The sequence below is a fragment of the Nansenia antarctica genome, assembly GCF_963989245.1.
Source record: "Nansenia antarctica genome assembly, chromosome: 19".
Classification (NCBI taxonomy): Eukaryota; Metazoa; Chordata; class Actinopteri; order Argentiniformes; family Microstomatidae; genus Nansenia; species Nansenia antarctica.
The window spans coordinates 16,238,929-16,253,370 of NC_137692.1; the positions used below are offsets into that span (position 1 = coordinate 16,238,929).

The window sequence follows — 14,442 nt, forward strand, 5'->3', positions numbered from 1 at the left end:
CCATTAGAGGTGAGCAAATGTAACGCGTTGCTATCCGGTTGTTAAGCCTGACGTCAAACGTGACGTTTTGCAATAGCCGCTAACCACAACACCAAAAGAGTTAACTCCCTTGCGTGGAGCAGCGAGTTCCTTCCTTCCTTCCTTCCATGCGCGGGCGAATTCCTGGCCCTTCCATGCGGGAGTCGAACCCCGATCTCCCGCATAGCAACCGGCCGCGCTAACGCTACACCAAGAGGAGTTAACCCGCTTGGTGGAGCTGCGAAAGGCCTATTTAAACGTTTTTTTTTTGTTTGTTTTTTTTGTTTTGTTTTGTTACGTGCTTACGTGACACGTGCTACGTGCTACGTAAGGGCTCTCGCACTTTACACTTCTGCGTAGGCCGCGCTGCAATTACACCGTCACATCGCTAGGTGGCAGTGTGTTTTCTATGCCCACTATTCAGTTTGGTTCATTTCATTTGGAGCGTTCACATATGCATGAAAATATGGGCAAACCACTCGGAATTCACAAAATTGGCACTAAATATAATACTGTCACCAAACTATTTATTATTACTATACTAATACTGGGTAGGGCCTCCCTTTGCTCTAAAAACAGCCTCAATTCTTCATGGTATTGATTCCAAAAGATGTTGGAAACATTCCTTTGAGATTCTGAGATTCTGGTCCATGATGGTCCATGATTGCATCATGCAATTCCTGCCGATTTTTCAGGTGCACTTTAAAATTGTGAATCTCCCGTTCTACCACATCCCAAAGGTGTTCTATTGGATTCAGATGCAGTGACTTTTGCTTTGTGACATCGTACATTATCATGCTGGAAGTAGTACAAATAATTGGCCATGAAAGGATGCACATGGTCAGCAAAAATACTCAAATAGGCTGTAGCATTCAAGCTATGATTAATTTGTATTAACAGGCCCAAAGTGTGCCAAGAAAATATTCCCCACACCATTACACCACCTCCACCAGCTTGGACTGTTGACAGAAGACAGGTTGAAACCATGAAGTCATGCTGTTGGCGCCAAATTCTGACCCTACCATCTGTGTGCCTCAGCAGAAATCGAGATTCATCAGACCAGGCTATGTTTTTCCAGTCTTCAATTGTCCAGTTTTGGTGAGCCTGTGCCCACTGCAGCCTCAGCTTTCTGTTCTTGGCTGAGAGAAGTGGAACCCGATGTGGCCTTCTGCTGTTGTAGCCCGTCCGCCTCAAGGTTCGACGCGTTGTGTTACGGTCAGATAGGGAACCCAAGCGCAGACACAGACAGAGACAGGTTAAAGTAAAATAACATGTAGGGTATGTCTGAACGGTAGCCTGAACATTGCCTGGTCTGTCTCCTTTCACAGCTGTCCTGCATCGTGCAACCAGCAGGGCAGAACGCACAAGAACTGCCCCAGACTCTGAATATTGCTACTGCTAAATATAATTCCACAACTGGACACTACTTAATTTCCAATCATAGTGGAGGTATGATATATGACTTGATATAAGAACATGACAATGATAGTGAATAGCCTATGATGCCGGTAATGTAAATGTCAAATCAAAAATATCCACAATGATGAAAGAAGCAACTGACATTGTATGACATTGTATGACACGTATAAACACACCACTTCTTAGTGTCCCCCTGCGACCCCTGCTGGTATTGAAGAGCATTGCAGCCATGGAAAAAAAAGATGTGGCGGCTGATACTAACGCAATCACACACAAACACACACAAATACTGCAAAAAAACTTTATACTAGCTAGATTTTGAAAATGTAAGGATACTGGGGGGTAGAACGCACATATCTAGGAAAGGTCATGAAAGGAGGGTCCTGAAATTTGATCGAGTGCAAAGATGTATTTTTACTCACAGGGGTCAAAGTCTTTATGCTTTGCGTCATTGACTGTCTTTTTGTAAATCATTGTCAACTATAAAATGTAAAATGTATTTTTTGATAACAAAAGGATTAAAAAAATAAAATTAAAAAAGTCCATTAGAGGTGAGCAAATGTAACGCGTTGCTATCCGGTTGTTAAGCCTGACGTCAAACGTGATGTTTTGCAATAGCCGCTAACCACAACACCAAAAGAGTTAACTCCCTTGCGTGGAGCAGCGAGTTCCTTCCTTCCTTCCTTCCTTCCATGCGCGGGCGAATTCCTGGCCCTTCCATGCGGGAGTCGAACCCCGATCTCCCGCATAGCAACCGGCCGCGCTAACGCTACACCAAGAGGAGTTAACCCGCTTGGTGGAGCTGCGAAAGGCCTATTTAAACGTTTTTTTTTTTTTTTTTTTTTTTTACGTGCTTACGTTCCACGTGCTACGTGCTACGTAAGGGCTCTCGCACTTTACACTTCTGCGTAGGCCGCGCTGCAATTACACCGTCACATCGCTAGGTGGCAGTGTGTTTTCTATGCCCACTATTCAGTTTGGTTCATTTCATTTGGAGCGTTCACATATGCATGAAAATATGGGCAAACCACTCGGAATTCACAAAATTGGCACTAAATATAATACTGTCACCAAACTATTTATTATTACTATACTAATACTGGGTAGGGCCTCCCTTTGCTCTAAAAACAGCCTCAATTCTTCATGGTATTGATTCCAAAAGATGTTGGAAACATTCCTTTGAGATTCTGAGATTCTGGTCCATGATGGTCCATGATTGCATCATGCAATTCCTGCCGATTTTTCAGGTGCACTTTAAAATTGTGAATCTCCCGTTCTACCACATCCCAAAGGTGTTCTATTGGATTCAGATGCAGTGACTTTTGCTTTGTGACATCGTACATTATCATGCTGGAAGTAGTAAAAAATAATTGGCCATGAAAGGATGCACATGGTCAGCAAAAATACTCAAATAGGCTGTAGCATTCAAGCTATGATTAATTTGTATTAACAGGCCCAAAGTGTGCCAAGAAAATATTCCCCACACCATTACACCACCTCCACCAGCTTGGACTGTTGACAGAAGACAGGTTGAAACCATGAAGTCATGCTGTAGGCGCCATTGATTGATTGATTGATTGAAAACTTTATTAGAAGATTTGCAGAAGTAGGTACATGAAAGTACATATTACATACAAGGTCAACTAACAGGATAAAAACCCAAGAAAGCCACTGGCTTATTTCAATTGGGGTCCTTGCTACTCAATTAATCGTTACATGTAAGACAGACAAAAAACTAGTACTATCTACAAGATAATACAGACAAATAACTATTACTATCTACAAGATAAACATACATCCAACATGGGAAGAACAATACAACAAAACATAAGGTATGTACAGCGGGTAGGACAGGTGGGGACATACACCACAGGTGGGGGCGGGGGACAAAACACAAAGTATGTACAGTGGGTATTTCGGGCAGGGGGACAGACATATAATATGTACAATGGGTAGTTCGGGCGGGGGGACAAAACAACAAGTATGTACAGTGTGTGGTCATGGTGGGGGGGGGGGGGGTACAAAAACACCAGTAGATTTAGGCGGGGGGGAGGGGGTGGGGGCGACATAATAACATTGCGTTTGCTCAGAGTGTAGACCAGGTAGGGGGGTGAGGATTGGGGGATGGGGGGGGTTGTCCATTGTTCCACGGTTCTGACCCTACCATCTGTGTGCCTCAGCAGAAATCGAGATTCATCAGACCAGGCTATGTTTTTCCAGTCTTCAATTGTCCAGTTTTGGTGAGCCTGTGCCCACTGCAGCCTCAGCTTTCTGTTCTTGGCTGAGAGAAGTGGAACCCGATGTGGCCTTCTCCTGTTGTAGCCCGTCCGCCTCAAGGTTCGACGCGTTGTGTTACGGTCAGATAGGGAACCCAAGCGCAGACACAGACAGAGACAGGTTAAAGTAAAATAAAGTATGATTTATTTTAGGAAGTAGGCAGAGAATGGTCGTAGGGCAAGCGGGGGGTCAGGCAGGGGGCGTAGTCAGCAGGCAGGCAGGGGGTATAGGCAGGAGGGGTTGTCGGCAGGCAGGCAGGGGGGTTAGGCAGGAGGGGTAGTCGGCAGGCAGGCAGGGGCTTAGGCAGGAAGAGTAGTCGTTAGGCAGGCAGGGGTCAGGCCGGTAGGGCAGGCAGGCAAGAGGGCAGGTAGGACAGGCAGGCAGGAGGGCAGGTAGGGCAGGCAGGCAGGAGGGCAGGTAGGGCAGGCAGGCAGGTAGGAGGAGGGCAGGTAGGGCAGGCAGGCAAGAGGGCAGGCAGGCAAGCAGGAGTCCGGTAGGGGTACTGGGGGGTAAAGGCAAAACAGGGGTAAGTAGGAGGCAGGTACAGGCAGGGTAGTAAATAGGTAGGGGAGCTGGAAGCGTATCTTTACGGTAAGCTGAAGCTACGATCTGGCAGAGAAGTGAAGGCTGGAACGGGTCTTTATGCAGGGCTAACGATGAGGTAATAGTGAACAGCCGGACAAAACGCACACCTGAAGCCACTCCTGCCAATTAGAGGGAGAGAGAGAGAGAGAGAGGGAGATAGGGAAAGAGAGAGAGAGAGGCACTGCCCACTACCTAGAGGTAAAGGGCGTGACAGTTCCCCCCCCCTCTACGAGTGCCACCTGGCACAACCCTAGGGCGGTCTGGGTGCTCCTTGTGGAAGGAGGTGATGAGCGTAGGAATTGAAGTCATGCTGTTGGCGCCAAATTCTGACCCTACCATCTGTGTGCCTCAGCAGAAATCGAGATTCATCAGACCAGGCTATGTTTTTCCAGTCTTCAATTGTCCAGTTTTGGTGAGCCTGTGCCCACTGCAGCCTCAGCTTTCTGTTCTTGGCTGAGAGAAGTGGAACCCGATGTGGCCTTCTGCTGTTGTAGCCCGTCCGCCTCAAGGTTCGACGCGTTGTGTTACGGTCAGATAGGGAACCCAAGCGCAGACACAGACAGAGACAGGTTAAAGTAAAATAAAGTATGATTTATTTTAGGAAGTAGGCAGAGAATGGTCGTAGGGCAAGCGGGGGGTCAGGCAGGGGGCGTAGTCAGCAGGCAGGCAGGGGGTATAGGCAGGAGGGGTTGTCGGCAGGCAGGCAGGGGGGTTAGGCAGGAGGGGTAGTCGGCAGGTAGGCAGGGGGTAGGATGGGCAGGGGGTAGGATGAATTCGCATGGAGCGGGGCAACCAGAGGCGAACAGCAGAGCGGGTGATAATCCTGCTGATGGGAAAGGGTCCGATATATCTGGGGGCTAGCTTTCGAGACTCCACTTTGAGGGGTAGGTCTCGGGTGGAGAGGCAGACCTTCTGTTCAACCTGGTAGCGGGGAGCAGGGACACGATGGCGATCAGCCTGGCGCTTATACCTGGCCACAGAGCGGACCAGGGTAGTCCGAGCCTTCTTCCAGGTCTGGCGACAACGGCGAATAAAATGTTGGGCCGAGGGTACCCCGACCTCTTCCTCCTGGTCCGGAAAGAGAGGGGGTTGGTATCCGAGGGCGCACTGGAAGGGTGAAAGAAGCGTGGAGGAGTTGGGAAGGGAGTTGTGGGCGTACTCCACCCAGGGCAATTGTTGGCTCCAGGTAGTAGGGTTGGAGGAGGACAGGCAGCGCAGGGCGGTCTCCAGGTCCTGGTTGGCCCGCTCCGACTGTCCATTGGACTGGGGGTGGAAGCCTGATGACAGGCTGAGGGTGGAACCAATGAGGGTACAGAAAGCCTTCCAGAATTGAGAGGTAAATTGTGGGCCCCGGTCCGATACGATGTCTGAAGGTAGTCCGTGAATGCGGAAGACATGAAGGACCATCAGCTGAGCCGTCTCTTTTGCCGAGGGCAAGCCAGGCAGCGGAATAAAATGAGCAGCCTTGGAAAAGCGATCTACCACCGTCAGGATGGTGGTATTTCCCTCGGACGGTGGTAGTCCGGTGACGAAATCCATAGATATATGGGACCAGGGGCGACGGGGAACCGGCAGGGGCTGAAGGAGACCAGTGGGAGGCCGGTGCAGGTTCTTGTTCTGTGCGCAGACGGGGCAGGCCGAGACGAACTCCCGGGTATCCCCCCCATCGTTGGCCACCAGAAGTGTTGCCGTAGGAAGGCCAGGGTGCGGTTTACCCCCGGGTGGCAGGTCAGGCGATTGCTGTGGCCCCACTGTAGGACCTGGGAGCGAACAGCGTCAGGGACGAACAGGCGGTTCTCTGGGCCGTTGCCAGGATCAGCCTGGTCAAGCTGTGCACGGAGCACCAGAGACTGGATCTCCCAAGTAACCGCTGCCACAAGGCAAGTGGGAGGTAGGATAGGTTCCGGGTCTGAGCAGGTCTCGTCCCCCGTGAACTGACGGGAAAGTGCATCAGGCTTGATGTTGCGGGACCCAGGATGGTAGGTAAGACTGAAATTGAAACGCCCGAAGAAGAGAGCCCATCTGGCTTGCCGGGAGTTCAACCGTTTGGCAGACTGAATATAGGACAGGTTCTTATGGTCCGTCCAAACAATGAAAGGGACGACCGCACCCTCCAGCCAATGAAGCCACTGTTCCAGAGCCAGTTTAACTGCCAACAACTCCCGGTTTCCCACATCATAGTTCTTCTCTGCGGGGGAAAAACGGCGAGAGAAGAAAGCACAGGGATGCATCTTGCTGTCCGCCTTGGGTCTCTGAGAGAGAACAGCTCCCGCACCTGTGTCCGAAGCGTCCACCTCCACAACGAACTGTAGGTCAGGGTCCGGCTGGATGAGGACAGGGGCGGAGCTGAAGCGTTCCTTGAGGTCCTTAAAGGCTCTCTCAGCCTCCTCAGTCCACCGAAAGGATACAGCGGTTGAGGTGAGGGCTGTGAGAGGGGCAGCGATGCGGCTATAGTCCCGGATAAAGCGCCTGTAAAAATTGGCGAAGCCCAGGAACCGCTGCAACTGCTTCAGAGTGGTTGGGGCGGGCCAAAGAGTAACCGCGGTGACCTTGGTGGGGTCCATCTGAACCTCGCCCTGGGCAATAATGTAGCCCAGGAAGGAAACCAAGGGGACGTGGAACTCACATTTCTCCGCCTTGGCGAACAGGCGATTCTCCAGCAGCCGCTGAAGGACTTGGCGGACGTGTTGCTGGTGGGTGGCAAGGTCCTTAGAAAAAAATAAAATGTCATCCAGGTAGACAAAAACAAAAATTCCAATCATGTCTCGAAGAACGTCATTTATGAGGTTTTGGAAAACCGCGGGGGCGTTGGTAAGGCCAAAAGGCATGACTAGGTACTCAAAATGGCCTAGGGGGGTGTTGAAAGCCGTCTTCCATTCATCCCCTTCACGGATGCGGACCAGGTGGTAAGCGTTGCGCAGGTCCAGTTTGGTGAAGATGGTGGAGCCGTGAAGGGGGGCGAAGGCAGAGCTAATAAGAGGCAAAGGATACTTGTTTTTGACAGTGATGTTATTAAGGCCTCGATGTTAATGTTAATGTTAATGTTAATTTTATTTATAATGCGCCCCCCATCCAACTTTTACATCGGCCCGGGGCGCAGCCCGGGTAAAGGAACAGATAAAGACAAGGACAAGGACAAGGAACACAGAAAGCAAACAGACACAGACTACTTAAACGAACATCTCAAGGGATACAATTTACAACAAATAGGGAGTAGACTTAGGGAACATCATTGACGAAGAGGTGGGTTTTTAACTTGGCTCTAAAGGAGTCCAGAGTGGGGGCAGACTTGATGGCGGAAGAGAGTGCGTTCCACAGGGTCGGTGCTATCACCGCAAAGGCACGGTCACCCTTCCTCTTGAGGTTGGTGCGGGGGACCCTCAGGCTGAGTTGGGCGTCGGACCTGAGCCTGGGCCTTGAGGTGGAAGACAGGTCCAGGAGGTCCTTGATGTAGGGTGGGGCGAGACTGTTGAGAGCTTTGTAGACAAAGGTGCAGATCTTGAACTTCACTCTCTTCTTTACTGGGAGCCAGTGAAGGGAGATGAGGACAGGGGAGATGTGGTCCCTCATTTTAGTGCCTGACACCAGCCTGGCAGCGGCATTTTGGACTAGCTGCAGGCGGTAGATGGTCTTATCAGGAAGTCCAGCATAGAGTGAGTTGCAGTAATCGAGCCTAGATGAAATTAGCATGAGGACGACCCTCCTCAGGTCACTGGGGGTGAGGAAGGACTTGATCTTGGCTATGATACGTAGTTGGTAGAAACATGACTTCACGACGGAGCTCACTTGTCGGTTAAGGTTGAGCTCGGAGTCAAAGATGACACCGAGGTTCTTGACATGTGGTCTGACAAGGGTGGACAGGTTTCCCATGTTGGTGCTGAGCTGAGTGATGGCGGTGGTGTTGCCGATGAGGAGGATTTCCCCCTTGCTCTCATTCAGCTGTAGGAAGTTCTGGGCCATCCACTCCTTCACTTCGTGGAGGCAGTCCATCAGGCGCATCAGATCGGCGGGGTCGTCAGTGTTGATTGATAAGTAAAGCTGGGTGTCGTCCGCATAGCAGTGGAATGAGATCTGGTAGCGTTGAGGGATTAGACAGAGGGGGAGCATGTAGAGGGAGAACAAGATGGGACTGAGGATGGAGCCCTGAGGGACCCCACAGGTGAGGTTGGCTTGTCTGGAGGAGCTGTCTGCTATGTGGACGGCGTAGGTTCTATTGCTGAGGTAAGACTTGAACCAGGACAAGGCGGTGTCGGTGATGCCAACCTCCTGCTGGAGTCGATTAAAGAGGATGGCATGGTCTATGGTGTCAAAAGCTGCGCTGAGGTCCAGGAGGACCAGGGCAGCCCATTTCCTGGAGTCTGCGATGAGGAGGAGGTCGTTCCAAACCTTTAAAAGTGCCGACTCAGTGCTGTGGCCAGGTCTGAAGCCAGACTGAAACTTCTCCAGGATGTTGTTCTGTTGGAGGTAGGGCCATAGCTGGCTGAGGACAGCCTTTTCCAGGAGCTTGGCCACGACTGGGAGCTTGGAGATGGGTCTGTAGTTACTGAGGTTGGAAGGGTCCAGGTTGGGTTTCTTAAGGAGAGGCTGTACCACTGCTTGTTTGAGGGTGGGCGGAACAATGCCAGTGGCCAGCGAGCTGTTTATTATTGAGAGGATGTGTGGCCCTACTGTGTCGAACACCTCTTTGAGGAGGGGGGTAATCGATAATCAATACAGGGCCTCAAAGTGCCGTCCTTCTTCCCCACAAAGAAAAACCCAGCACCCACAGGAGAGGAAGAAGGACGAATAGCACCGGCGGATAATGAGTCCTGGATGTAGGTCTCCATGGCCTCACGCTCTGGCCGGGACAGATTGAACAGCCGGCTACTAGGAAGGGGTGTGTCGGGAAGGAGGTTGATGGCGCAATCATAAGGGCGGCGGGGGGGTAGTGACTGGGCATGGTGTTTGCTGAACACCGGAGCGAGGTTGTGGTACTGCACAGGCACAGAGGTTAGGTCAGGAGGCTCATGAAGCGGGAGTGTCTTGGTGGGGGCTGAGCTCCGAGCAGCACGAAGGCAATGGGTGAGACAGTGAGGGCTCCAAGAACTAACCTGGCCTGTGGGCCAGTCAATCTGCGGATTGTGGGTCTTTAGCCAAGGATAGCCGAGTACCAAGGGTGTGAGGGGACATGCAATAATGTGGAAACTCAACTCCTCCCGATGGTTGCCTGACAGGAAGAGGGTAACAAGGGGGGTTTTAAACTCAATTTGGGCTAAGGAGGTGCCATTGAGTCCCTTAGCTTTGAGAGGTGTTTCTAAATGGACCAGTTCAATCCCCAGCTGCCGTGCCACATCAATATCCATAAAACTCTCATCTGCCCCGGAGTCAATAAGGACAGAAAAGGGCTGGGATTGGCCAAGCCACAGAAGATGAGCCTGAAGTTGGGGACGAGAGAGAGGGGTAGACATATAGGTCTGGCTCGAACGTACCTCGTCAATTACGGTCGAGCCTGCTCGTTTAGCGGGCGGAGAGGACAAGACGACAGAAAATGCCCCATAAGCCCACAGTATAGGCAAGCCTTGGAAGTCACTCGGCGAGTACGTTCTTCTGCTGTTAAGCGAGCCCTACCGAGTTGCATGGGCTCAGGCTCGGCCATCTCCGTCCGTACTCGGGAGGATCCGGCATAGGACAGGAGAGAGGATCGGGGCGGGGCTGAGGAGGAGGAAGTGGGCACTACCTGATGTTCAGACCGTTCCCTACGGCGCTCCCGAAAACGGTTGTCAAGACGAATAGCCAAAGTGATGAGTTGTTCCAGACTCTCTGGTTCGTCCCGGGAAGCAAGTTAGTCCTTAAGTCTCTCACTAAGCGCTTGTGAAAAGGAACTCTGGAGAGCCTCGTCATTCCACCCGCTCTCCGCCGCGAGGGTACGGAATTCGATGGCTAGTTCAGCCACACTACGGGTCCCCTGATGGAGGGAGTGAAGACATCTGGTGGCGTCCCGACCAGCGACAGGATGGTCAAAGACCCTGCGCATCTCCCCAACGAAGTCTTGGTAAGAATCGCAAGTTACTGTCTGTCTCTCCCAGACCGTCGCGGCCCAGTCGAGAGCGGGACCCTTCAATAGTCCAATGAGGTACGCAATACGAGTGCGGTCCGAGCTAAAAGCCTGGGGTCGTAGCTCGAACAGTAAGGAGCACTGTAGTAAAAACGGACGACAAGAACCGAGGTCGCCACCATAGCGCTCGGGGAGTGGAGTCGTGGGTGGAGAGTGGGACGGTGCGTGAACGGGCATAGGAGGACCAGGGGAAGGAGCAGGGGGGCTGTGAGTGGTGTCGGATCCGATGACCGTGGAAGTGAGTCTCTTAAAGTCTTTGCTCATCTCCACAAACACCTCCTCTAGCCGTTCCAGGCGTTTAGTACGGGTAGAGAATTGCCCTCCCAGGGCCATAAGGGCATCAGAGTGTTGCCCCAGCAGTCTGCCCTGTTCTGTGAGGGCTCGTAGGACCGATGCTGTGTCTGCTGGGTTCAGTTCCAAGGCCAGATCGTACTGTTACGGTCAGATAGGGAACCCAAGCGCAGACACAGACAGAGACAGGTTAAAGTAAAATAAAGTATGATTTATTTTAGGAAGTAGGCAGAGAATGGTCGTAGGGCAAGCGGGGGGTCAGGCAGGGGGCGTAGTCAGCAGGCAGGCAGGGGGTTTAGGCAGGAGGGGTTGTCGGCAGGCAGGCAGGGGGGTTAGGCAGGAGGGGTAGTCGGCAGGCAGGCAAGAGGGCAGGTAGGGCAGGCAGGCAGGTAGGAGGAGGGCAGGTAGGGCAGGCAGGCAAGAGGGCAGGTAGGGCAGGCAGGCAGGCAGGAGGGCAGGCAGGCAGGCAGGCAGGAGGGCAGGTAGCAGGAGTACGGTAGGGGTACTGGGGGGTAAAGGCAAAACAGGGGTAAGTAGGAGGCAGGTACAGGCAGGGTAGTAAATAGGTAGGGGAGCTGGAAGCGTATCTTTACGGTAAGCTGAAGCTACGATCTGGCAGAGAAGTGAAGGCTGGAACGGGTCTTTATGCAGGGCTAACGATGAGGTAATAGTGAACAGCCGGACAAAACGCACACCTGAAGCCACTCCTGCCAATTAGAGGGAGAGAGAGAGAGAGAGGGGGAGAGAGGGAAAGAGAGAGAGAGAGGCATTGCCCACTACCTAGAGGTAGAGGGCGTGACACGTTGTGCATTCTGAGATGCTTTTCTGCTCACCACAATTGTATAGAGTGGTTATTTGAGTTACCATAGCCTAGAACCAGTCTGGCCATTCTCCGTTGACCTCTCTCGTCAACAAGGCGTTTCCGTCGGCAGAACTACCGCTCGATGGATTCTTTATGTACCATTCTGAGTAAACTCTAGAGACTGTTGTGTGTGAAAGTCCCAGGAGAGCAGCAGTTTTAGAAATACTCAAACCAGCCCGCCTGGCACCAACAATCATGCCACGGTCCAAATCACTGAGATCACATTTAAGCCCCTTTTTCACACATACAAGCCTTCCCAGTAGATTCCATGCAATTTCCTGGGTTGCCGTATGTCTGAACGCGACTGACCACGGAAATCCACCCAGGCAATAGGCTAGGTGCACAATCTCCACTACTTCCTGAAAGGCACCTTGCATGAACATATCCTGTCTCACTCTATTGGTTTAATTGATTAATCAGCTGTGCACTGTGTGTTCCAACAGTTTACCGCACAGCTGATTAATCAATTAAACCAATAGAGTGAGACAGGATATGTTCATGCAAGGTGCCTTTCAGAAAGTAGTGGAGATCGTGCACCTAGCCTATTACCCTGGTCGAGACTGATTGATTTAAAACTTTATTAGAAGATTTGCAGAAGTAGGTACATGAAAGTACATATTACATACAAGGTCAACTAACAGGATAAAAACCCAAGAAAGCCACTGGCTTATTTCAATTGGGGTCCTTGATTCTCAATTCATCGTTACATGTAAGACAGACAAAAAAAACTAGTACTATCTACAAGATAATACAGACAAATAACTATTACTATCTACAAGATAAACATACATCCATCATGGGAAGAACAATACAACAAAACATAAGGTATGTACAGCGGGTAGGACAGGTGGGGACATACACCACAGGTGGGGGCGGGGGACAAAACACAAAGTATGTACAGTGGGTAGTTCGGGTCTTTTAATCTGATTTTTGATTTAGAGGGTCCAGTTACGGATTGCAGCCTCCTGTAAATGTTTTTTGAGAGTGGTTTTGAAGGTGGGCAGTGTTTTGCACTCCTTTAAGATTATAGGAAGGGCGTTCCACATTTTTACTGCATAGTTTGCAAACGAGTTTAACCCCTTGTTTGTGGTGCAACGCGGTTGAACGTGGTTCGTGGAGCTTCCTCTGGTATTGTATGTGTGGACGTTGTTCACTTTTTGGAAGTATGTTGACAGGTACTTGGGTGTCTTTGTGGTGTAGCGTATCTTGAAGACCAGGCCCAGTGCAAGCTGCTGCACTCTGTCAACTACTCGTAGCCAATCAAGGCTCAAAAAATGAGCAGCGGTTAGATGTGTCCTAGGGTTGAGGCCTAGCAGAAGCCTAACCAGTTTATTTTGGGCTGTCTGGAGTCTTGTTTTATGGGCCTTTGTGGTTCTATAGTACCATGATGTTACGGCATAGTCGAAGTGACATTGAATGAGAGCTCCTGATAGGGTCCTCAGTGTGTTTTTACTGACAAGTGAGGATATCCTGTACAAGAATCTAGTTCTATGGTTCACTTTTTTGATTACTTTTGCTGCCATTTTATCTCCGGAAAGATTTGCCTCTAAGATGGAGCCCAGGTATGTAATATCCTCTTTTCTTGTGATATTAATGTTACCCACTTTTATTTTAAAAATTTCAGCCTTTCTGAGTTTAGATGGGGATCCGTATAGGATGGTTTCAGTTTTACCTAGGTGTATTGATAGTTTATTGTCAGCTAGCCAGATGCAGATTCTACTCAGTTCAGTGCTTAGCGCTTTTTCCACCTGCAATATGTCCCTGTCAGAGACCAGCAGAGCCGAGTCATCCGCGAACAGGAACAAATTGCAATCACATGCTGATGACATGTCATTCACATATATTAGGAACAGTAAAGGTCCCAATATGCTTCCTTGTGGAACGCCGCAGGTCACTGGGAGGGGGGGGGACAGTGTTCCGTTCACACTAACCACCTGTTCCCTCCCCTCTAAGTAGGATGCCAGCTCACCGATGTTCTATCGAACCCAATTGCTTTCAGTTTATCTATGTGGTGATCTACTGTGTCGAAGGCCTTCTGGAGGTCCAGCATGACCATGCCGCAGTACTTGCCCGAGTCCACCTCATGGTTGATGTGGTCGTTCAAATAGAGAAGGCATGTGTCAGTGGAATGGGATGTTCTGAATCCTGATTGAAATTCATACATCAGATTTTTTTCGGTAAGGTACCTATCAACCTGTTCATAAACTATTTTTTCCATAAGTTTCGAGATGGAATTAAGAATAGAAACAGGTCGGTAGTTGCCTGGGTCTAATTTGCTTCCTTTTTTATACAGTGGGGTTACCCTTGCTATTTTAAAGTCAAGGGGGACGTGTCCCTGTTTGATGGAGAGGTTTATTGTGTGTGGGTGATGATTGGGGTAATGGAGGCAGCTGAGTCTTTTAGAAATCTGGCTGGAATATTGTCATGGCCCGTGGCCTTTTCTGAGTGTAGAGCGCCCAGCTTTTTAAACACCTCATCGTTTGACACCATGGAGAGTTTAAAATCATCTTTGCGTACACCCAGTTTATTGTAGAACGCACGGATGTGTTCTACACCATAACGCCCTGAGTGGGGTGGTAGATTGTTTACTAATTTAGTGGCTATGGTTGTAAAGAAAGTGTTTAAGCACTTAGCCACATCCAGCTTGTCTGTAAAGAGAGAATCTCCAGATTTTATGCTGATGTTTGTAGACCTGGTTTTGAGTTTTTGACTGCAACCTAGTTGGCTATTAAGTAGCTTCCAAAGGTCACGTGGTTTGTTTAAGTTTTCTTCGATTTTGTTATCGAGGTATTTTTTCTTAGCAGATTTGGTCATGGTAATTACCTGATTGCATAGTTTGTTGCATTGTTTTTTTAATTTTCTCAAAGTGGGTTTTGAGATCTTCGTTTAAGTGTTT

At 50.1% G+C, this 14,442-nt stretch overlaps 1 protein-coding gene across 1 annotated transcript in view; it reads right to left on the minus strand.

Annotated features, from left to right (window-relative positions):
• Positions 1 to 10,726, minus strand: part of LOC308173936 (uncharacterized protein) — a gene marked incomplete at both ends in the record, with an annotated part of 43,076 nt that extends 32,350 nt beyond the window's left edge. The window contains 7 exons of the mRNA XM_080548989.1: positions 5,093 to 5,916; positions 6,015 to 7,269; positions 8,771 to 8,981; positions 9,092 to 9,272; positions 9,390 to 9,505; positions 9,907 to 9,990; positions 10,141 to 10,726. Coding sequence (XP_080405115.1) covers positions 5,093 to 5,916; positions 6,015 to 7,269; positions 8,771 to 8,981; positions 9,092 to 9,272; positions 9,390 to 9,505; positions 9,907 to 9,990; positions 10,141 to 10,726 — 3,257 coding nt within the window. The remainder of the gene's footprint in view (positions 1 to 5,092; positions 5,917 to 6,014; positions 7,270 to 8,770; positions 8,982 to 9,091; positions 9,273 to 9,389; positions 9,506 to 9,906; positions 9,991 to 10,140) is intronic.
• Positions 10,727 to 14,442: the final 3,716 nt, after the last annotated feature.